Source organism: Chamaea fasciata, unplaced genomic scaffold, assembly GCF_029207755.1.
Source record: "Chamaea fasciata isolate MVZ Bird 193981 ecotype frontalis unplaced genomic scaffold, bChaFas1.0.hap1 SCAF_16, whole genome shotgun sequence".
NCBI classification, from domain to species: Eukaryota; Metazoa; Chordata; class Aves; order Passeriformes; family Sylviidae; genus Chamaea; species Chamaea fasciata.
Window position 1 is genome coordinate 8,692,934 of NW_027094101.1, and position 22,402 is coordinate 8,715,335.

The 22,402-nt window shown below is 43.9% G+C and overlaps 1 protein-coding gene across 4 annotated transcripts in view; it reads right to left on the reverse strand.

Annotated features, from left to right (window-relative positions):
• The window catches only part of TOM1L2 (target of myb1 like 2 membrane trafficking protein), a 56,700-nt gene extending 34,465 nt beyond the window's left edge, over nucleotides 1-22,235 (reverse strand). For all 4 annotated transcript variants that reach the window (XM_066197661.1, XM_066197660.1, XM_066197659.1 and 1 more), the window contains exons 1-4: nucleotides 22,165-22,235; nucleotides 3,187-3,271; nucleotides 2,285-2,363; nucleotides 537-686 (exon numbers count right to left, since the gene is read on the reverse strand). In XM_066197661.1, the coding sequence (XP_066053758.1) occupies nucleotides 537-686; nucleotides 2,285-2,363; nucleotides 3,187-3,271; nucleotides 22,165-22,216 (366 nt within the window). In that variant the 5' untranslated portion in view covers nucleotides 22,217-22,235. The remainder of the gene's footprint in view (nucleotides 1-536; nucleotides 687-2,284; nucleotides 2,364-3,186; nucleotides 3,272-22,164) is intronic.
• Between the last annotated feature and the right edge of the window lie 167 nt (nucleotides 22,236-22,402).

Here is a 22,402-nt window from a genome sequence, read left to right on the forward strand (position 1 = left end):
TGCTTTTACTGCACAATAACCAGGGAAAAGACACCAAAACCATTTTAATTCCTATATGGTCATTTACTTTTCTATAACCATCTTTGAAAGGAATGCAGAATGCTTTCAAATGGAGGGAAACAGCCCCATTTTCCAGTCAGGGAAACAGACACAGAAAGGCAAGTGTTCTGCAGCTGACACCAAAAGCACAATCCTCTGAAATCTCCCGGCCTCAGATGACAAGCCATTTGCCGAGGCAAGTCTCCAGCTTCTAGATATGACTGTTAAATTGCAAAAGCATCCATTTACCTTTTATTAAATCCTCCTGTTTTAGAGTGGTACCTCTCTAACTAGAATCCAGACAGCTCTCCCTGGATAAAATATCTATGTGTGTACGTGTCTGCTTTTTCACACCAATCTGGATATATTGTTTGAGTTTATATATAAAAAACTTGCCACATTTTTAACGATGACAGCATGTTTAGTGAGGCGTAGCATCCAAGCAGACAGTCCTTATTTCAGGCAGCAACATATGGAGGCAAAGACAAGCTGTGTACCTGAATCAGTGCTAGGACTTTATCCTGCACTATAGTGGGGGGGTTGTTCTTGGGTGAGATGATTTTCACCAGAACGCCATCGATGAAGTCACGGTTTGCCACCAAGACGTGGAAGCGATGGCCACAGTTCTTCACACAGGTCTCCAACACCTACACACACAAAAAAACCCAACATTCATTGTTGGAGCAAAGCTTGATCACACACACAGCACCTGATTTTTTCATTTGTTTTAGATTTTTTGATGGGAGGACGAGAAGATAGAGGGAAGATTACACTTGTGCTCTTACTACTTCTCTTCTTCCCCAGTTTTGCCAAAAAACTTCTTCTCTACACACACATTCAGCTGTACCTCACCCACCGTTAACATACTGGGCATTTTTGTGATCCATCTTTCCTGTTTTCAAGGTAAAGAAATAGAAAGTTTCTTCATCTTCAAAGCAGAACTTTCCAGCCAGTGCAGCTAAACAGCCAAGTACACAGCAGCACATTAGGAGCAGGTAAGACAGAGGACATCCTGTCACAGTGAGATATTACCGTGCTGTGCCACTCCACCATTTTCTGTGTGCCTGGAACACAGCTGGACCCAGTTGCTCCGAGCTATAAGCCATGTTTTAGAGTTGGGAATTCAGGTGAATGATCTTCACTCATTCAAAACACTCCCCTGTGAATGCTCTGACAGGTTATACTTTGACACATTTTCCCCCTGCAACCTAGCTGGAGGCACCTTCCACTTGCCATTCAACTGCCATGGAAGAACAGCTGTTGATTTCTCTCTGAAGAACATGATTAGCATGGAGATAAATCCAACGCGTCACTTCTCCTTACAGCCATGCCTAATAACCACTGCGACTCTGTACCGAGGACTCTGTAATTACTCTCCTCCTTCAGCTACTTTCATCAGCCATGATGACACGGGCTCATTCCTGATGGATTTTGCTCTTTCCTGCACAATGGATAATCTCATGGTTTGGACTTTGGTAATCTGTCAAAATGACAATCCAGGATAGGAAATGGCAAGAAGACAGAAAGTACGGTTACGCCTCGTCAAGGAGATGCAACAAGAGCTCTGTGAAAGAATCATACAGATCACCTCCCCACAGCAGGATAACTGGATCTAGTTACTGCCAGAGCCAGCCCAGCACCCCACTCAGGAGGGCTGCACTACCCAGGAAACCTCCAGTTAACGCCATCAGCAGGAAAGGTCACTACTAAATTATCCCACACCTTAGCAGTGCTGCCTAAATGCACAGAATATAATTTACACTTTATTGAGTGAAATTAGATGAGCATAAATTAATGCGTTGTCTCCTACAGAGATTCATTCACAAGGGAAATTGTACATCAGGCTACTTATGAAGCTGAAAATATGGCAAGTTCATCATCCTCACTTGCAGATATGCCCACAGCTGTTGCCTTGGAGTGGAGGAATGGCTGGACACAGGAAAATGAGAGTAGAAAGGAAAACCTCTAGGAGTAACAGACCCATTTGAATCCCATTAACTTTCCTCAGTCAGTACTTGGGATGAATAAGAGCCACGAAAAGAAGCAGAAATCAATTGAGTCAGAAGACTGCTATGCAAAGCTTCCAGCAGCTCTGCCCAAGGAAGTGAGGAGGGAATTGGAGAGAAGAAAAGGGCAGAGCAGTGGCTGTTAAAGGAAATAGTGTGTACATTCAAGAGAGTGCCAGGAAGAGGAAAATGACAAAAGGGTTCTGCCCTTTGAGGCATTCCAGCCTGCCCCCACTCACCGTCAGTGCCAGCATGACCTCTCTGTAATTTTTGTTTCCATTCAGCCTCTTCTTCAGTGCTCGAATGGCATCCTTGGGCCTGACGGAGAAACACACCATTTTAACAGACAGCTCAGACAGGCTTTTCACATCCCATAAACTGTGGGAAAATGAATCCTTTGCCATTTCCAGCTGGACACAAGCATGTGAGTTAAATTCAGATCATCTGAGTACAACCAAACCAGGGTCATGGAGAAATATGTGAGGAGACAAGGTATCACAGAAAGATCACAGAAAGCAAGACTGGAGGAACGCCCCAAGTCTCCAAAAATCCAGGCTGTTGATTAGGCAGGGAAGACTGACAGCCACTCTGACAAGTCCAGGGAATAAGAGCAGTGATCAGTTCTCCTGCAGACTGCAAGCAGCAAAGCTTTCTGGTGCTGAAAGAGGTGTGTCAGAAAAGTTGTCTACACAAATAGCTGAAATTAAAGGCATTGCAAAGAGATACACCTGCTGAAAAACAAAGGTGGTACCCTCTCCAAGAAATTTTTCATGCCACATCCACATGTTTTTTGAATGCTTCCAGGAATGGTGGTTCCCCCACTTGCCTGGGCAGCCTGACCCAGTGCCTGACCACCCTTTCACTGAAGAATTTTTTCCTAATATGTCATCTAAGTAAGTTGCTCTCCTGGTACAATTGAGGCCATTTCCTCTTGTCCTGAATCCTACAGGTACTGCATCACCCAGTGTTTTCTGAGAGCAGGAGAGGTCTAAGGAGCAGGAAAACCAAGCAACTGATCTGCAAACTACATTCAAACTGTGAGCATCTGCCCCCAGCCTCGCTGCACCTCCTCACATGCTGTGTACAGCTGGAGGAAGATTGTGTTCAGGGACCTTTCCAAGTCTGCTGAAATAGCACATACCCTTCTTCTGTCTCGTTGATAATGTCACAGATCTCCATGTTAAGTGTCCAGTCTTCACTCTGCAAAGAGCCATCTGTGGCCTTTTCTGTAAAGTAAAGAAAAAAAAATCTTTTCACATCTTCCTGATTAGGTCTATACCTCAATCCATCTTCAGTTACTCCGAGCTGAAACTATTCAGCAACAGACAGAAAAAAACAAATCCCTGCTGACAGTAAACATTGTCAATCCTTCCATCCTGGTTTTAGGGATCAGCATAGAGGTTTCCAGACAGAATCAATTATCCCTTCAGCCCACATAGATGGGCTGTTCTTCAAAGACTCCTGAATTCCTGGGAGAGTAGGAAAATGTCAGCTAATTCCAATTTAAACTCTTCAGATTTGCTGGCAAGTTATGAGCTAGGAAAATATCCCCCCAAACCAACATGACCTCCTCCCTGTTGCAGCAGATAATACCTCCACATGAATTGAGGGAGAAAAAATAGCAACCTGGAGACAGAATTCAAGGAATTTTAGCATGAAAAGACCCACCAGCATGTGAAAACATTTAGCACATAACAGTTCAGGTCTTGATATCATTACCTCTGCCCCACACTATGTCCCTCTCCATGCTGGGGCTCTGTACACACCTCCCAAGCTCTGTCTTCCTCCCAAATCTTCCCTCATTATTTGTGTGGCAGGTTAAGTCACTCTGGCATCACTCAATTCCCAGGGAAGGATGACCTATAGCACTGTGACAGTGGCAGATGCCAACTGTTGGCATTTTGATTTATAGACATCTGCAAGAGTAGCATAACCATAACTTGTAGTAATCAGTTGACAAGAACTATTTCCTCCTTGGGATTTCCTCCTAAATCAATATAGTTCTGTCTAGCAGTGCCTGGAACATCCCTGGAATTTTTCACACTCCTCACTTGCAGCATTCAAATCCTATCTGCTACCCACAGTCAGGAATGATGTCAAGTTGAACATAAAGCCTCTCACTAGAAAGATCTAAAAAGGGGACCTTGGAGCCAAGCATGATCTTCTCTAAATTAGTCTGGATTTTTCTACAGATCCCTGGTATCCAATGCTGCAAGGTGAAGAGGGTAACCAAACCCACTTTAAAACATTTCAAAGCAGAAACAAAACCACAGCTACCATCTTCTCCAACTGTGCTTCTGTCTACATCAAACCCCATCCTGTCCCCCAGAACAAAGCAGATTTTGTTTGGAAAGACCAGGCTCCAAGGACTTCACACATCTCTTTTTATTTACCAACACTGGTTTTTTTCCTATTAATATTTCCATCACTGTGACTGAGGACACAGATGCCCACAGGCCATAATTATGGGACATTATTTGGAGAAAGACTGTGTCTGGGTAGTTCAAGTTTCAGTGACTCGTCCACACCAAAATCGTGGTTAAATCAGCTCCACCAAGGACAGCAATTAGAGAAGTTTGAGACAAATCAGCCATGTAAAACCCCAGAAGAGAGAGCTGAACAGAAGGAAGAGGACACCACGGAAAAGGAGATTATGGAACAGGAAAACATTTGTTACAGACCTCACTTCTCATTCTGAGAAGCAGCACTGCAAGGCACCCACTGGGGAGGGAAGAGAGGGTGAAAATCTCCCAGCTGGATCTTTTTCAGCTGTCATCACCTCACTGTAAAGTTCACTTTGGTCACTGAAAATTCTTTATGCTTGAGAGATGCACAGCTTCCATATTGTCCAATAAATACTGGGCAGGTTATTGAGTATTTTTCATTTACTGCATTTACAGTGCAGGCAGAGCTGTTTAACGTTTTCTAGGATACAGGAGTTTATTTTTGTGCAAAGCTACTTGTAAGAATCACTTCTATTAGCTGTTTTTTTTCTTACAGTCTACGTAAAGTTTTATTGCTAAAGAATGTGATCTGCCTTCACCTCCATATAGTCCTTATCACTTAGGAAAACATTTTATTTAACATTAGAAAAAAACCCTTAACATTCAGAGATATATATAAAAAAATCACTACATCTGATCTGCTAGAAAAGGTGATCCTCAGAGCCGCAAAGGATTTACAAGCCAAATGCTCCAAAATAAGAGATTATGCCTTAAATAGAGAGTATTCCTGAACCTGGGCACATGATTTGTTTCCTTAATCTTCAATTATATTAACAAATTTGTGAGTTCTTGACAGCATTTGGCATCAGGCAGCAACCTAGCAATGTTCAGACTCTCTGGTCTGCTATAATCACTTTTTATATATGATTTTAGAAAATGCTGATCCTGCACAAAGCTGTGCTGGCAGCCAATTCACTTGCTGGTCTTGTAAAACCCATGGAGTTAAGGTTTATTTTGACAAAAAGTGGATATGGCAGCACTCCACAGGTAAAAACTGTGATATTTTGGAGATGGCAGAGTGAAGAGATGCTGCTGCAGCACTGTACAGAGGTTAGCACTGAAATGCTCATCATCTGTGGTCCCCGATAACCTTGGTTGTATTCCCTTTCTGAGATACTCCACGGAAAACAAAATCCCCTTTCTCCCAAAAAACTTGGTTACTACCTTTTTATTTTTGAATTTCTGCATACACAGCTGAGACTGTGTGGGTTTAAGACATAACAGTTGCCTTCTTGAGAATTAGTTCTTTTTCCCTTGGGTAATTTTTAATTCGAGTAAGAGTCAGAAGCTAATTTTAGCCTCTTCTCCAACAACAGAGAGCACACGAACACTTGTCATCTGGAGTTGTGTGTCCTTTGTAGGGTGTGTGACCCAGATTTGCTGCTGCAGTGCTCTCTCAGCTGTACAAAGGAGTTCACTGGCTGCAGAGAAGGTTTGGGTGGGATCTGCTTGGAGAGCAGTACTGCGCTGCAACGAATTGAAAGCCTGCAGAGCTCTTCTAGAACCAAAACACAGCAGGTTGTAGCTCTGGATTTCTAGTGAAACAGCTCTACCTGCACTCAGCTGTAAGAGAATCCCTACCCAACATAGCCAAAATGCAGTAAAATAAAAATACTCAATAACCTGTCCAGTATTTCATGGATATTTTGGAAGGCTCCTCCTCCAATAGCACCCAGATACGACTGACAAGATTAAACAGATTTTGGCAACAGCAGAACAGCAAAGGAACGGCACACAAATCATGGAAATTCCATTTGAGAGAGTGATCATTTCCTCGACCTCTTTCACGCTTTTTAAAAGGCATCAAAATGGCACCAGTTCATTCACACAAAGACTCTGGAATGTGACCAAAGGATTCCAGGGTGCAGTAAGAAATGTTAAGAGGGAAGGTGATGAGGAGGAGTTTGCCCTGAACTGAAGGGTTTATGGCTTAGTTTAATTGTATCATAGAAGGGCTGGCACCTCCCAGCCTGGTGCCAAGGGCTCCTTGCACAGCTCCTGACTCGGGAGCAGCTCCGAGCGCTGGGATAATGCTGGATTTGTGTCTCACACAGAGACACGATACCACCAGTGAGATTATCAGAAAGTCTCTCTCCGAAACAAGATGCTATCAGTTCCCACCACGTGTCCCAAATTAAAGCATAAATGTCCTGGTGGGAAGAAAGACAATCTGGCACTCCACGCCTGACACACAGCAGACCTTGGGCACTGCATATGCACACATGGTATCAGCTTATCTGTAGTCTGTGAGGAAAAGGAGAAAAAATTGTGCTATTTTTTTCATTCACACCTTCCCTCCGAGATCCAACTCTTGTGGCCGCATTTCCACGCTCTGCCAAATGGCAATATCGGCATTTCCCTGCTGACACTGAAATCCTGTATAATTTACAGCACTCAGAGGGTTCAGCAGTGTAAAGTTCCCAGTACAAACAGTCTCAGTGCACACACCCCCAGCCAAGCCTCTGCCCAAACAACCTGCTGCGACCCGAGATATCACCACAAGGAAATCAGGTCAGAAATTCCAGTACAATCACCACGTAACAAACAGGTTGGGCAGGACAGGAATTCGCTTCTAAATGCAGGAAGAAAACAGAAGAACTTTTATCACCCATCCTGGAACCAGGTCAAAAGGCACCTCACAAAGAATCAACACTGGTTGTCCTCCAGAAGCTCCTCTCTGCTCTCTTCATTTCATACTACTGTTCCATGTGCATGTTTGTACAGCTGAGGCTGGAATTCTGACTGCTGGAAGCACTGAGAGCAGCTATTCCAGCCTGAATGATGACAAGATCAGGGTAAAAACCTCTCCAAAAGTCCGCCTATAAGTACCAATAAGTCTTTATGGTGCTGTAGAATGGTCTTGGGAGAAAAGGCAAAAGGGAACGTTCAATGTGGCAGTTGCTAGAAATAACATTAAATGGAAACAGCACAACTGCTGTTTTCTGTTTGAATATCAGCATCTCATGAATGAACAGATCTTTGTGTTCAGAGAACTAACAGTTTCTCTCTTGGGTCTTCTCCAGATGTTGCTTCAGAGACTCTCAATTCATGCATTTGGGACAAATCACACACAAAATCACCTTCTATTTTTGCAAGAAACATGCACACCAGTGCATCATGCTAGAGAGATCCAAAACCAAGAAAGTTCCAAGACCAAACTTCTCCCCTTCCCTCCACCAGTGTTTGGTGTTCAAACAGCATAAAACATCTTGGGGTTTGTGGTTGTTTTTTTCTTTTTTTGCTTGCAAGTTCATAAGACTGCAGATCTTAGATCTTTGTCATGTCTCTTAACAGTCCACCTGCCTACCAGCTGTGCTCCCCCACTGAAATTAGAGAATCAAACAGTCAGATATGTTTTGTTTCACTCTGCATAATAGGGATCAGAGGGAGCCACAGCAGGTTTTTGCTACCATCTTGCTGGTCCCCTTTCCTTCAATGCAGTGTTGCTCTCTCAGAAGTGAGGGGCATCAGCTGAGGGTAAAAGCAAAATGCTTTTACAGACTGGGCTTTGAGGAAAATAGCAAGAGTTTTGCAAGGCAATGCAAAGCAGACAGGATTGCTCAAATGAACCAGACAATGACACCTCTGAGCTGTAGCCTATAGAACTGTTTTACACTTCAAAGCACCATTACATTTTGTGACTGCAGTTGTCTCTCTTGGATTCAATAACTCATCGATGACCCCTACAGCACTATCAATAAGATCCAGGGAAAGATCATACAGAGGCCATGGAAACATATTTCAGGTGTCCAAGCAAAAGTGTCCAAGCACTCACAAAGCTGCTGAGTTCAAGGCATCTCACTTGGGAGACAGACACACTCCAATAACACACTTGGATACTCCTGAACCCAACAGTCTATTCTTGTTTCTCTATATTTGCTTTTAAAAAGACAGTCACGGCCACTTAGACATTATGGTAACCAACAGGAGGATTGTTCCTTTTTATCAAAACGCTCCTATTAAAATATAAATGTGACTCATTCAAAATTCAAGATCAAAACTCAGCTCTGGAGTGACTTACTCATAAAACCCTGCCAGCTTCTTTGTTAGAGCACACAGCTCCAAGAGCATTTTTCAATTAGCCACCTCACTGCTCCAAGTCCTTTTTCTACATTCCTTATTTCACACTGCTCTGAAAATGCTGAGCTTCACACTTCCAAGGAAAAAGCCAGTCAGCTAGAACAAACGGGCTCAATCTGAACGGCAAAGCACTACAGAAAACGTGATTTGGGTTGGACTGCTGCAGCACCGGCCATCCACTTGTCACGACCACTGTGATTTTTCACTTGGTTTTTAGCTATGCTCACACTGAAACTCTTTGGGATCAAGTCATTTATCCTTCATCCATTGTTTTGCCGAAGTTTCTGGTGCTGAGTAAATGAATAGCCGGTAATGGCTGCAGAGTCTATGTTAAAATAAAATAACGAGACACTGTGGACATGCACACGTGCAATCCTAATGAGTATTTAGCTCGAGTGCTGTTGGAAGGCACAGCAGTAAACTGGGAACTGTCACTTTCTCCAATTAACTTTCAGGTTTTCTTCTTTTTGAAGGTGCCACCCAAATGCCAAACTTCCTCCAGCCTGCTTTCCAGATCACACGTACCTGCAATCATGAATATATAGTACGTAATTACTGTGTCTTTTTAAGGACCTCATGGTACTCACAGTCGCGCTACAACATTCTTGTGATTTAGATATGCTGCAGAAAAAACATCACCCACCCTCTCCCACAAACTCAGCCTCTCAGGTGCAGGAAACTCCAGGGGATTAACTGAGCATAGCTGCACTGCAGTTTGTTTCAGAAGCAGAGCAAGGTGAACGGATTAATACATATTAAACAAATATTAACAGCTGTACAGCAAAGAAAGCTTTTTCTTTCATACTCAGATCAGAGCTTCACCTGAACAAAAAGAAAACCAAAACAGAAAGCTTTATAATAGTATTAGAGCAGGCAAGAGAGCATATCAGCATGGCTCACTCAGTTTATCACATCTCAAAGGCCTTGATACATTTGCAGGGTGTAAAACCAGCCGGACCTTCCCATCTGTAACTGTATTGCACAAAAAAGGCCTGGCAGGTGAACCTGGTCCAGGCAGCTTCTGTACTCAGATGTCTCTCATCTCAGGCATAAATGGTAGTTTAGTCACAGTCCTTAAAAGCATTTGGAAGCTGGATCCCAAGCAGAACGGTGTGTTTCTATACAATAAAGACTTTTGTTATGAATCTTCTCCCTGAAGTTCCCCCATCAGCAGAAATTGTTGCTGCTGACAGCAAACTCCACTGAATGACATGTGTATGTGAGTTGCTCTCTTCCAAAACAGATGGCAGAGAGACACTACTGCTTCTTTAAAACACAGTGAAATCCATCTGACTTCTCCATTCCACACAGCTTTAGAAACAAAGCACAGAAAAACACCTTCCTCCCATGCCCTGACACTCATCAGAGCTCACATGTTGACCCATGTACTGTAAATAGCCGTCCTTCAGAGAGAGGTCATACACAAGGCAGCTCCCAGCTCATCAAGCCATTTGCATGATTCAGAGGCACTTTCCCCCAAAATTCAGCCTTCACTGCACGTTTCCTCATCTCTTTTAGCAATGACCTTGGCTAGATTCCCACCTCGCTGCCAACCCACGATTTTCAGATGATGGTGCTGCTTCCCGATTGACAAACAGGGCCCTGCTCACGTCAGGAATCGATGCGCCCAAGCCTTCCATCAGAAATGTCAAAGCTGTTTTAAAATCTGCACCCTGTATTAATGGATTTGAATGGATTTGAATGGAGATGTTTGATTTACAGTAGGGGAGCAAGAAATCAATGATCCTTTATGACATGTCACACCTCGTGACAGTGCCCCCTCGTCCTGTTGTGTCGGGGGGATGATGACTTGCCACTTCACAGACAGCTATGATCTATTAGGCAACACTTCCAGTAGTTTAATATCATCCCACTCTGAGTGTCCATCTTTCTTCTCTGGATGAGAGGCATAAAAGCATAAATTAAAATCTCCTGGGTGATGAAATGGTCTCCTTCAGATTTGCCTTTTCTAAATTTAACCGCAACTGCTGCGACGTGTCCGTATGATTCTGTGTGGGAGAATTTATCAGCACGGTGTTGTTTAAACAGGTCAATGCATCAGGATGGGTACCCAAATCTCCTCCTCCTTTGAACACTGTCCAGCAGCCAGTGTTTTGTAACAAAATCATCAACATTTAGCCTTTTCCACAGCCAGAACTTAGATAGAATTTGGCTGATTGGAGGGGCTACCTCATTCCTTAACTCGGGCTACCAGTTCCTTAACTGAGAATCTCAGGTATTAAAGCACTGACATACTGGGTGAGTAACATCTGTTGATTAACACCAGAAATACCAAATTTCTTAACAGTTTTGGCCCTCCAAAAAAAAAAACAAACAAAAAGCTGAAAAAAATCATCATTTTTCAAATGCCCATTAGTGGCTGCGAATTGCTCACACAGACAACCCCAATAATCCAAAACCAATGATTGCATTAATTTTTCCTAATGCCAAAAAAACCCCCAACTGCTAAAAAAAAAGCATATTCTATTCATTTCACCAGCCTTAACTTATGAATCTCATTGAAAGGGACAGCTGAAAGTAGGGAAAGCAGGCTGAGAGGTATCACAATTCCATATCCTAGCAGCACAACACGCTATAATCACCGTCAAGAGTAAGGAGGTGTCCTGATCTGTGACTGTCTTCCCCATTCAGGACTTCAACAGCATCCAGTAATTACAGGTGAGCCCAAAAAAAATGACTTTATGAGAAGTTATGGATGATCAGTGTGTCAGTGAGCTATATTTGAAATCTATCTCCTCTTGATGGCCAATTTTGTACTACATGAGTAAAGCAAGTTCTAATAACTCACTTGGGACTTCACTCCAGTACTTACAAGCTACGTGCTTTTCATATTCATAAAACAAAACTAATTGCCTTTCATGGATGAAATGTTCGAAGAATTTTTAATCCACATCAGCTGCAAACTCTAAAAATCCATCCCCATATATTTCAAACTCCCCCTCCCACCTGCTCACGTGTAACATGTTTGCTGCAAACAAACTACGAGGCAGAAAGAATCATCACACTCCTACATTAAAATTATTTGTATTATTTTTTACAGGTTACTCCTAAAACCAGTTGCCCACATTCTCACATGCTTAAAATAAACTGAAAACACTACTAAGTGACGGCAAAAAACAGGCAAAATCCCCCATTTCTACAAGGAGGCTGTTACAAGAACAGGTTTACTCCTTTGCGTGCTACAGGGGATTTTTAAGCAAGTATTCACACGTGATAATTAAAATGCGTTACAAATGAAATGCAACAACTCTTGCAGTAACTATTCCACACACACGTTCCCACCCCCACCTCTCCTACAACTATGAAGGTGAGAGCCGTGTCCTCTGGAAAACCACAATAATCCCACACACAGAGTGAACTAGACAGAGGAGTCTGCAGCTTTTGAGGGTTGATGGGTCATGTTTTCTAGTGTGCAGGCTTCAGTTTTCATTTTCAATTTTTTTTCCTTGCACTACTCTACAGGACAACACCAGGCCTGTGCAAGAGGCAGCAAGCTCCAACCCCATCCCAATTCTCCAAAACCTCCACAGCTTGAGGATCAGCATCTGGAATACATTAAGTGTTCACCATGGGAGGAGGCTCCTCTTCCACCAGGTGACAGGAATTACTTTTGCCAATGCTGTGGTCACTGAAAGGCTCCACTGCCAGCTGCCCATTCCAAGAAGCCAGGCTTGCTCTGCCTGCAGAAGCTTAGCAGATAAATACTTCCAAGCAATCTCCTCAGGAAACCCGAGTGCAAATCAGGCAACAGCAATAACAAGATCCATGTGTGCAATCCCATCTTGGGGGCTGAGAAATGTGGATTTCTTGGTCTCTAATAACCCTACTAAAAATTCTGTTCCATTTTTACAGCCCTGTTTCTCATGTGCCACTGCTGTAGATAAGCCTGAAAAAGACTGATAAATAGAAAATGTAAATACCAGAAGTTTAGGTCAAGTATGCAAATGCCTGTTTCGGAGACTGTCATTTTAATTTCCCCTTAAGTCCCCATTCACCAACTTGTGTTATCTAGGCACACGACTTTGTAAATTCTTTAGGTCAGGAGCTGTCCCAATCCATTTCATGTTCTGCTGCAGTTGCCTCTATTACATCATACCATTAGTGTAGCAAAATTAATAAAAATGTAAATGTATCAAGGGACTGCAGCATAATTTTGGAAAATAACTCTGCTGGTTTAACTGTGTTGGACAGTTCAAATTCTAACAAGAACACAGATTTTGAGCAAGGCTTACAAACAGTTTGGCTTATTTAACACGTGCAGCAGGGAGGCAAACCCCAGCAATGAAAAAGGCTGATCTGGTGCAGAGTATGGATGGGAGGGTAACTTTCCCAGTGTGAGCACATGCAATCTTTTGGAATCAGAAGACAACCAGCTCCTCCTGCTCGGGAAAGCCACAAGGATGAGCAGCCTGCACTGTTCACTATGACCAGCCCAACGAAGGAGCTTCACCAGCTTCAGCCAAGGTCAGCCTCTCCTGGGCATTCCCTCCTGTTTCTGGGTGAATCACCACTTTCTCCACTTCCTCTGGGTTTGATGTTCATGCACACTGTGCACGTCCCTCCTCTGAGCCCAGCAGCAGCTCCCTGAGCAACCAATGACTGCGTAATGCTGCCCTTAATGAAATGGAGCCTTTAGAGGTGCAAAGGCTGAGCGAGGCGCACCGCTCCAGCTCCCTCCTGGTGATCACCACAGCCAGAAGATGATTCTGCATCCAAACTGAGCTTTGCTTTAAGGAATGCTACACGGTGAAATACCTCATTACCCACAGCAAGACTCCAGGCCAATACCCATTAAGGAACCTGGTAGGAAAAAGGGTTTTTTCTACTTGTTGGCTATGCTAAGTCATTGGCACGGATGGGGATTTAAATGGCAGTTTTAATTATAGTAGGTAAAACCCACAGATGATCAAGCTGCAGTGTCAGAAAACCATCAGAACTGAACACTGACCCATTCGGGTTGTTTGCTGAACTTTAATCACTTTCCAAGTCTGACAGCTGCTCAAACTTAATTGCTCATTACACTTGTAAATAAAAACTGATCTCACTCTCTGATTAGCCATCTTATAGTTGCCATAACAACTTCTTGTCTAATAAATGATTTCAGATTTACCATTATTTGTACTAGCAGAAAATTTCACAAAGGTCTGAGTTCGCTCTTTTCAGCAAAATACCCTTCTAATTAAAACCAACGAAAATCAGTAGAGAAAGGGCAGCTCAAAGATAATGAAAAAAACAAGCTATTTACTACAACAGCTTAAATGTGAGCTCAGGATAACACAAACCCAAATACGTGCTGCATCCAGCCCAACCTCTACATCCCACTATCAATCATCTTATTATCATGCCTATATCCCATAACAACTGCTCAGGAAAATACCAGACAGAACTCAGGAAATAACTCAGGTCACAGTGTGGAGACGGATTTCAAGACTCACTCCAGACGAAATATTCCAATATAATTTGCATATTTTCTCTCCTAATCCTTAAATTAGGAACCAATTAACTGGTGAAATTCCTTAACACTCTTTTAACTGAACAGAGAGCTTCTTGGTGAAAACTGAGGAGTTAACATCCTCAACAACTTATATAAAAGAGGGGAAAGTCTTGAGCCCAACAGATGTCCATTGCTTCATGGTTTTGGAGGAAAAGATACAAAATAGTATCTCATCTCTAGATCACTTCAGTCAAAACCTTACCTAGGCAGGACTTCTTGGACAAAACTACTAATTAAAGCCTTGCAGATGTTTTTTAAAAAAATTATCTGTGTTTCAGTAAGTGTTTGGTTATCAAAGCTTAAGTAAAGTGCTTCTGTTTAATATACAGATATATTTATTAGTCTCAGAAGACAATGCTATGAAATATCTCTTACCTGTAGGCCCAGAATATCATAAAACTTTCCAAAATTTGCTGGCAAAGCTGCTGAAGCCTGCAATTTATTTAATATACTCAAGGCAGCTTTTCGTGTTTATGGGCAAGGAAAGGCACCCCTTTCCTTCCAAAAGGAAAATAAATGCAGAAAGCTATAACTGAGACAAAAGAAAAGTTTAAAAAAAAAAAAAAAAGTCAGGAAATACCAGATTTTTAAAAGGGACTTTCTGCATTTGTTAAGCTAGGCAAAAACCAGTTTTTTGTTGTTTTTTTTTTTTTTTTTAAATTTGGTCAAATAGGAAACCAGTCATATTTCTTGCAGTAAATGTATCCCATGAAAATAAAGAGGATGCAACATGTTCAAGTTAACATCTTCAACATTCCTCACGGCACTTGGGATGCAACAAAGTCTTTCCTGCCCTAAGAACACAAAACCAATGCTCTGAAAAATTCTTGGTATTCAAACACAGTTTGAACAGCTTACAACACAAATCTGTGCCTTCACTTTGTGTATGTTTTCCTTGATCTGAATTTGAAGAAAGAATTTCTTCCCAAGCTAATTTAACCCAGAAGGTTTCCAAGGACCAGCTGGGGAACAGGCTGCCCTACTCTCAAGGAATAAGCAGGCTACAAGGTAACCAACTTATTCAACATGTTTCTTCTGAGTATCTCCTCATTTTTGAGTCTCCTGATGCTCCCTGAGACTACACTGAGCTGCCAAATGCTGTGAACCAAGAGATACAGGAGCATGGGTAAATAGTCCATACAAACCCATGCCAGGAATTGCTCAAACACAGCCAGGGCATGGAGTTTTTCATCCTTAATCTTTGATTTTGAAATGAGTTACTGCATTGTGGAGTCCACCTTATAATTCTGGCAGGTAGAGAACAATCGTGGAGTATATTTAAATTTAAAGACAGTGCTGCCAATAATAGACCGGCTGGATTTATCTGCATGTCCCTTTCCGAAGCAATGGGAAATGTTACCTACAGCTAGAAGGTCTGACTCCCTGGGTTATATAAAAACATGCCCACTTGTAGCAAAGGAGCTGCTCCTAAGGGAAGAGAGACCCAGCTCTAGCAAAGCTTTTAGACCAGTATCTTTAGTGCTGAAGAATCATCAATTTTAAAAGAGCTTTTTGCCACTGACAGCAACTGAAACGATCGGGCAGAACCATCAGCAGAATAACTACACAAATACAGAAGATAAGGCTTATCTGCCCTTGGTAGGATTTTTATGCTCAGCAACAAGTTTCTTTTTTACATAGAAAACTAGGAATTCCCCAGGCAGGTGCAAACGAGAAAGAGGAAAACTGGTCCTGGATGATCTGTGGAGACTCACTGCTGCCTGTGAAACCACAGGCTGGGATTTCAGGTCACTTCCTCACTTCTCAGGGCTCCCCTTCTGCTCTTCAAACACTTCAGCTCTCATCACCCACCCATTGTACAGATTATAAACCCAAGCACAGAGGATGAAATTACTTTTAGTCAAGCAGGAAGCACCAGATGAGGAAGGAGGTTTCCAGGCCAGCCTCAAAGAGCCCCAGTCCTGCAGGCACCAGGCAGCACCTTCCCAGGGAAGGATCATCTCACCAAAATTTCTGCAAGAGCTGCTGCTGTTCCCCCCCACTGACCACTGTCACTGAAAATACCACAAATGCCTTCAACACCTTCAAAAATCATTAATTAAAAATTCAGCATAGTTTATGAAATCTTAGGAAAGTCTGCCTACCTTAAAGCTGTTCCTCACTAAGGAAAACGAGAGTACTTTTTTGGGGGGAAAATTGTTTTGGATGAAATGTTACATCAGTTGGAAGGCTTTGTGGGGATTTTCTGTGGTTTTTAGGCAAGCATGTTTTAAATATGCAGTTTTAAAAAAATCTGCTGAGTTCATGAACAGAGCAGTAACAAACTGGGAACAAGCTGTCCTCACTCTCACATATAGATGGCCATTAGAAGCATATGGAATATACATTTAAGCGTACCATGCTGAAAGAGATAAAACAGCATTACCCAAAATACATGTTATAATACCTTCATGAACTGCAATCTGCTTTTGTGCCTATAAAATAAATCCAGTCTTAGTAACCCAGTATTAAATGGCATTATACTAATTACCCAGCTTCACATGTGTATGTAGTTTCTCCAAGTTGCCAGACTCACGACTCAGTATTTATTTGCTCCTTTAAAGGCAAAGATATCCATTTTTGTATTTCATGGAGATTTTCCTTACAACATAATCCATTGTCATGAAGTGAAAGCGGATCCAAATAATCTTATAAAACTAAAAGCACTTTATCAGGCTCTTTTTGCATGACAAGCACAATTCTGAATGAGCAGTGGGGGGCTGGATTTCTAACAACTGACCAGCTACAGGAGTACCTAGAAAAGTACTTCAGCTCTGAGGAGAGAACTTCTTGTGTCCTTTTCACTGCAGGCAAAGGCAAAATTCATCTTTTTGATACAGCAAGAAAAGTTACTGCCACCTTGCACGGAGAAAAGCTTCCCTTAAAATTAGGGACAATGCTTCCATGGTTGTGGGTAAATGCAAAGGACTTTTTATTTCATTATAAGGCAACGAATGATGAGAGAGAGTATTCAGAGCCCAACAGCACAGTGCAAAAATGATATTTTACAGGGACCACATACCAAGATTATGGTGTGCACTTTAAACACTGATTTCTAGCACTGGGGAAGGGCTCATCTATTAAAAAAACATGTTTCACTTACAGCACAGCAAAGTAGTAAGTTTACTCTGAAGGGAACTTAGGGAAATTTTGGACAAGAAAGCCTGGATTAATGCGTCCCACAGGACTACCATGGGCTGCTGGCTCTAATGCATTTCTCTGCTCCTACACGTAGCCATCAACTCGTTCATTTAGGAACTGGTTTTATTCTAAGAATCATAAAAATCTTAGAGATTTAAGAAACCTGAAGAAAAGCCTCAAGTGCTTCTTATGGAAGGGAAAATAAAAAAAAAGTGCTTTAATATCCCTTAGCTGAAGCATTTTCCCATTAAAAAGCAGGGGGGAAAAAAAAGGGGAGGGGGGGGGAACAAAACAGCAGCTCTGAAAACAGCCTGTATCCACCATATATATTATCAATTTAACAGCCTTGAATGGAAACTGCAAGTGCTTTGATAAAAATCAATTGAAAAGCTGTCTGCCTCACTGTTGCTTCAATAAAGTGCCTCAGTAGGTTTTGCTGAAACCTTGTTTTTGTAGTCTCCTTAAACAATACTCTGTATTAAATCACCACACTGTTTCTCCTCCAAAAACAGACACCAAGACAAGTGCTCAGACCGGCACTGTGCATTCAAACTTCCCTTCTGCAACAGGGACCAGGGGTGTAAACCTGCACCTGACCCCCAAACCCAGCCACACAGGACAACTCCATTTCTACTGTATTGTTAAAAATTAACTTTCAAGTCTCGCTGCACTTAATTCAGGTGCTGAACTTCACTCCCAGAGCTCTTTGGCTCTGGGTCAGGCAGATTTGGGGTTGCAGTTAAAAGAGAAGAGCTGAGTTCAGCAGCATCCAACAGCCCTGACCAGAGCCTGACCAAAACTGACCTCAATGCCCCTGCCCAGCACCCTGTGAGGAGCCCATTTCACACCTCACTGCCCCAGGTCAGCCCTCTGCACCTGCATGAGGAGGGACAGCAGCAAGATTTGGTTTGGATTCAAACAAATAAGCATTTTCCTGAAGCCTTTGCAAAGTGTCCAGAGTAAAACAAAACGGAACAAAAAACGAAACCAGGCTTTCCTGTGTCCTCCCATGTAAGCCATATGGCCACCTTCAAATAAGCAGAATGACCAAAAAAGAGGCACCAGCACTCCACATTCTTGTAATTCTATCAGCTTTAATCATCCAAGATGTTTTCTCTAACCTGCAGCAAGGGTATTTGTTCTAATAACCTTGAATAGAGTGGTGACACTTTAAAGATGGCTCCATTGAACAAAGAAAGATAAAACCACAATTTATGGCAGGATGGTGAATCTCAAGGCAAATTCCCACTACTGTAAATTGCAGCTTTTTTTTCCAGGCCAATCCCTCTCCACACAGCAAACACTCTGTCAGTGCTGCTTTACTACACATCTTCCTGCTCTTCTGCTCCTCACTGGTCAGGATATTCTTCAAGATAATATTTACGGCGGTGATTGGAAAAAATGAAACAGTTCAGTTGTAAGAACTGGGCCAGCACCCAATGCCACAAAGAATCTTGTCAACCTCGATGTACTTGGCAACCTAGGAAAACCATGGAACCCATTTCCACCCTCTAGCCTCCCACCAGCCTTCACAAAGACCTTCTGAAAAACACCTCACAAAACCTTTGGGATTCTGCTACAAAATCCTGGGTGACAGTTTTGGTTTATATGTAAAATGATGCTATAAGCTCCCTTCACAGCAACCTCCAGGTGAAAAGCAACATGGAATGAAAATTCAGGAATCTCTCAGGTAAAGCTGCCTGCCTTCCACACAACAACCCCACCAAAAACTCTTCTCAGGAGAGGACTTTGTTGGAGACACAAGGACAGCTGAGTGTCAACAGGTCAATCAAAGTATTACAGGAAAATTAGGTGAGGTTTGCAATTAGCAGCCATGGTGACGCCTTGTATTGTTTCTGCTATGTCACCACTGGGAATTAAATAGAAGGTACCATATAAACCAGTCCAAAAATCAGGTAGGTTTCAGCCATGAAGAACCTGGCTGCCATTTCAACTGGCACTTCAGATGCAGGAGACTCTATCCATCTCCATTACAAATCCTCTGAGCTCATCCTAGCATTACTTTCCCACATTAAGCAAAAGAGGTAACATAAAAAGCCTGCCTAGCTTCAGACATTATCCAGATAAAGAGGAGAAAAGAGAAAATCCCTTGTATTACCTCTCTCCGCTCTCCCCAAACCTTTTCTGACATCTTTTCTCTTTCAGACCTGGCATTTATCTGTAGATACTGCAGAGCCCTAATTAAATCTTCTCGTGAACCTCTGCTACTTCCTGGCAGAGAACACACATTCTTGGTGTGCTGATGGACCTACAGGATTTTCTGCACTTCTTCCTTATGGTGAGTGTTAGGCCTTGCTTGAAAACATCACAACTGTGTACAACACAATATGTTTAAACAGAAATACAAAATTATTCCATTTCTTTCAAAGAATGAAGAGAAACATAAGTGAAAATTATATTCCACAGGCTCATTGGAAAAACAAACTGTGGAAGCACTGGGCAAATAGCAGTGTCTGAGAACAAGGCATGCTTTTGTTTTACTGCTGTCTCAGAAAGGGATAACTGGCAGCGATAGGAGAAGCAGAAAAATTTGTCTTCCAAAATAAAATCTGCAGTTATCTCTTCCCCCAGGAGTAAAAAAAAAATAAAAAACAACCCCATTCTAAAAGTGCAGCTGAATTTTGCATTAAGGGAAGCTGCACACCTAACCTTATCTGATGGAAGCAGCTCAGTGTTCAAAGCCTCAAAGCTGGCAGCCACTGCTCGTTCAGCAAGCGAAGGGATGTGAGAGCTGGAGTCAAAGAGGCAGAGAAGGCTAAAAAAGCAGATTTTACCACTCCTCCCTCCCTGCCCCCCAACAACTCTTCAGCTCCTTCAAACCACTGAGTGATGCTAAAAGAAGCTGCCAATGAAGAGAGGAGAAATTGCTGCTTTCCCTTCCCAGGCTGAGGGCAGAGGCCTGGCCCAGCAGCAGCTGTGCTGGCAGGGGTGCTCTGATGGCCAAACACAACAAAGCCACTTCACTCCACAATCACCTTTCACTTGAGCTGTTCTCATTCTCCTCCAATTCTCAGCGCTTCTCTCCCTCAGCAGAAGAAATAAACACCCCAGATGGCTGAGGATAAACAGCAAGCTATACATATGCTCCATATAGCCTGGCAAAGAGAGCTCAGCCATGCTCAAAGCACAGCGTGAGACTCACCCATGCAAGGGCCTTTTACCTCGACCAGGGGGTGTCCCTGCACATGGGGATGAGGAAAGGATCACAAAAGAGGTTTGAGGCCATGAGCTGATACTCTGCAAAATTTTTCTCCACTATGATTTTCAAAGACTTCCATCATTCCATAAATCAACGTAGAATGCACAGGCTAGACCACGTATGGCTGTTTGTTACAGAATCACAGAATGGTTTGGGTTGGAAGGGACATTAAAGATCACCTCATTCCGCCCCTTCCATGGGCAAGGACACATTCTGCTGTCCCAGGTTGCTCCAAGCCCCATCCAACCTGGCCTGGAACATGTGGAGGCATGGGGCAGACACAGCTTCTGTGTGTCTGTGAGGCCTCCCCAGACTCCCAGCCCTCACAGGGAAGCATTTCTTCCCAATATTCCCCCTACTCTCTTTTCAGTTCGAAACCATCCTCCCTTTGTCCTGTCACTCCAGACCCTTGTAAACAGTCTCTCTTCATCTTTCCTGCAGGTTCCCCTCAGGTATGGGAAGGCCACAATTGGATCACCCCAAGGCCTTCTCTTTTCCAGGCTGAACAATCCCAGTTCTCCCAGCCTTCCCCTGCAGGAGACATGCTCGACTGAGCATCACCTTGGCTTTGGGACTGCCTGCCCTCCTGCACTGCAGGAACCTGAGCCAGCCTCTTCCTTCCCACCGCAATGTCAGAGATCTTAAATTTCTTCAAGGCCCAGCAGAGGAGAGCAGGAGGCACTGAGAGCCCACCCAGCTGAGATGAAAAAGTCAGAGTTGCCAAACTCTGAACAAGTGATGCCCAGGCTTTCTCCTTTCTCTTCTTAGCCCCAGCCATGGCAACCCAGACTAAAACATGAGAAAAACGTGAGAAGCCATGAAAGAACATGTGTGTGGTAAGGAGGGAGTAGCCACAGCAGCCCAGGGAGGCCTTGACTGGCCAGGCAGTGAAAGCTCGCTCAGAATGACCTGCTAATGATTGCACCAAAGCGTTCCCAAAACCACAATTCAGCCTCCAGGCTGGAAACCAAGCCCGTATTCGTGTCTCTAGACCACATCACCCCCTGTCCCCTCAAAGGGACAGGGAGGTTCCAGTACTTCGGGGAAAAGTGCATCAATGACAGGGTGGTCTGGAAGAAGGCACTCAACTTCAGGAAAAGAACTTGGGGGATGCAACAACTTTCCTGCATCCATCTCGACGTGGAGAAACTCTCTTCTTATGGACAACAGCCTGTCCAAAGTCCCCGCTGTTCCCCAGGCCTTGTCTGCCCTCTGATCTCTCCACGACCCCCACTAACCCCAGAGTCTCCCACTGAGGCCTCCCGCACTCCCCAAAAGCAAAAGCCTTTCAGCACCTCCAGGCCCCCACCACCCCTGGAATCCCTGATCCCCAGAGACCCTCCCACACCTCCTGAAGCCCCCGACAGCCCCCAGAGCTGCCTCACCACCTCCAGATCTCCCATCAACCCGCACTGATCCCCAAAACCCCCAAACACCTCCACTAAGCCCCAGAGGCCGTCACCGAGCCCAGATCTGCCCCATGGGCTCTCACAGACTCTCCACCCCCCGCTCCCACAGCCCCTCACAGCCCCCCAGAGCCCCCAGAGCCCCTCACCGACCCCCAGAACCCCCGCTGCCTCCAGCCCCGCCCGTTGGCCCAAGCCCCCGCTGTCTTCCCGGGCTCCCCCGGGCCCCTCCGCGCTCCGCAGGCCGCCGTACCGAGGCTCTGCCCCACCGGGGTGCTGAACGGGTTCCCCAGCAGAAACTCCATCTTGGGATGACAACAAACAGCGGCCCAGCGCCCGCCCCTCCCGCACCGCGCCCTGATCGACAGCGGCGCGCACCAACCGCAGCGCGCTCTCACAGGTGGATCCCCCCCTCCCTGCTCTCGATTGGATAGCTGCTGGACGCGCGGCAAAAGCATTGGTGAAAGAGCGTGTCCATCACTGTCAAGCGA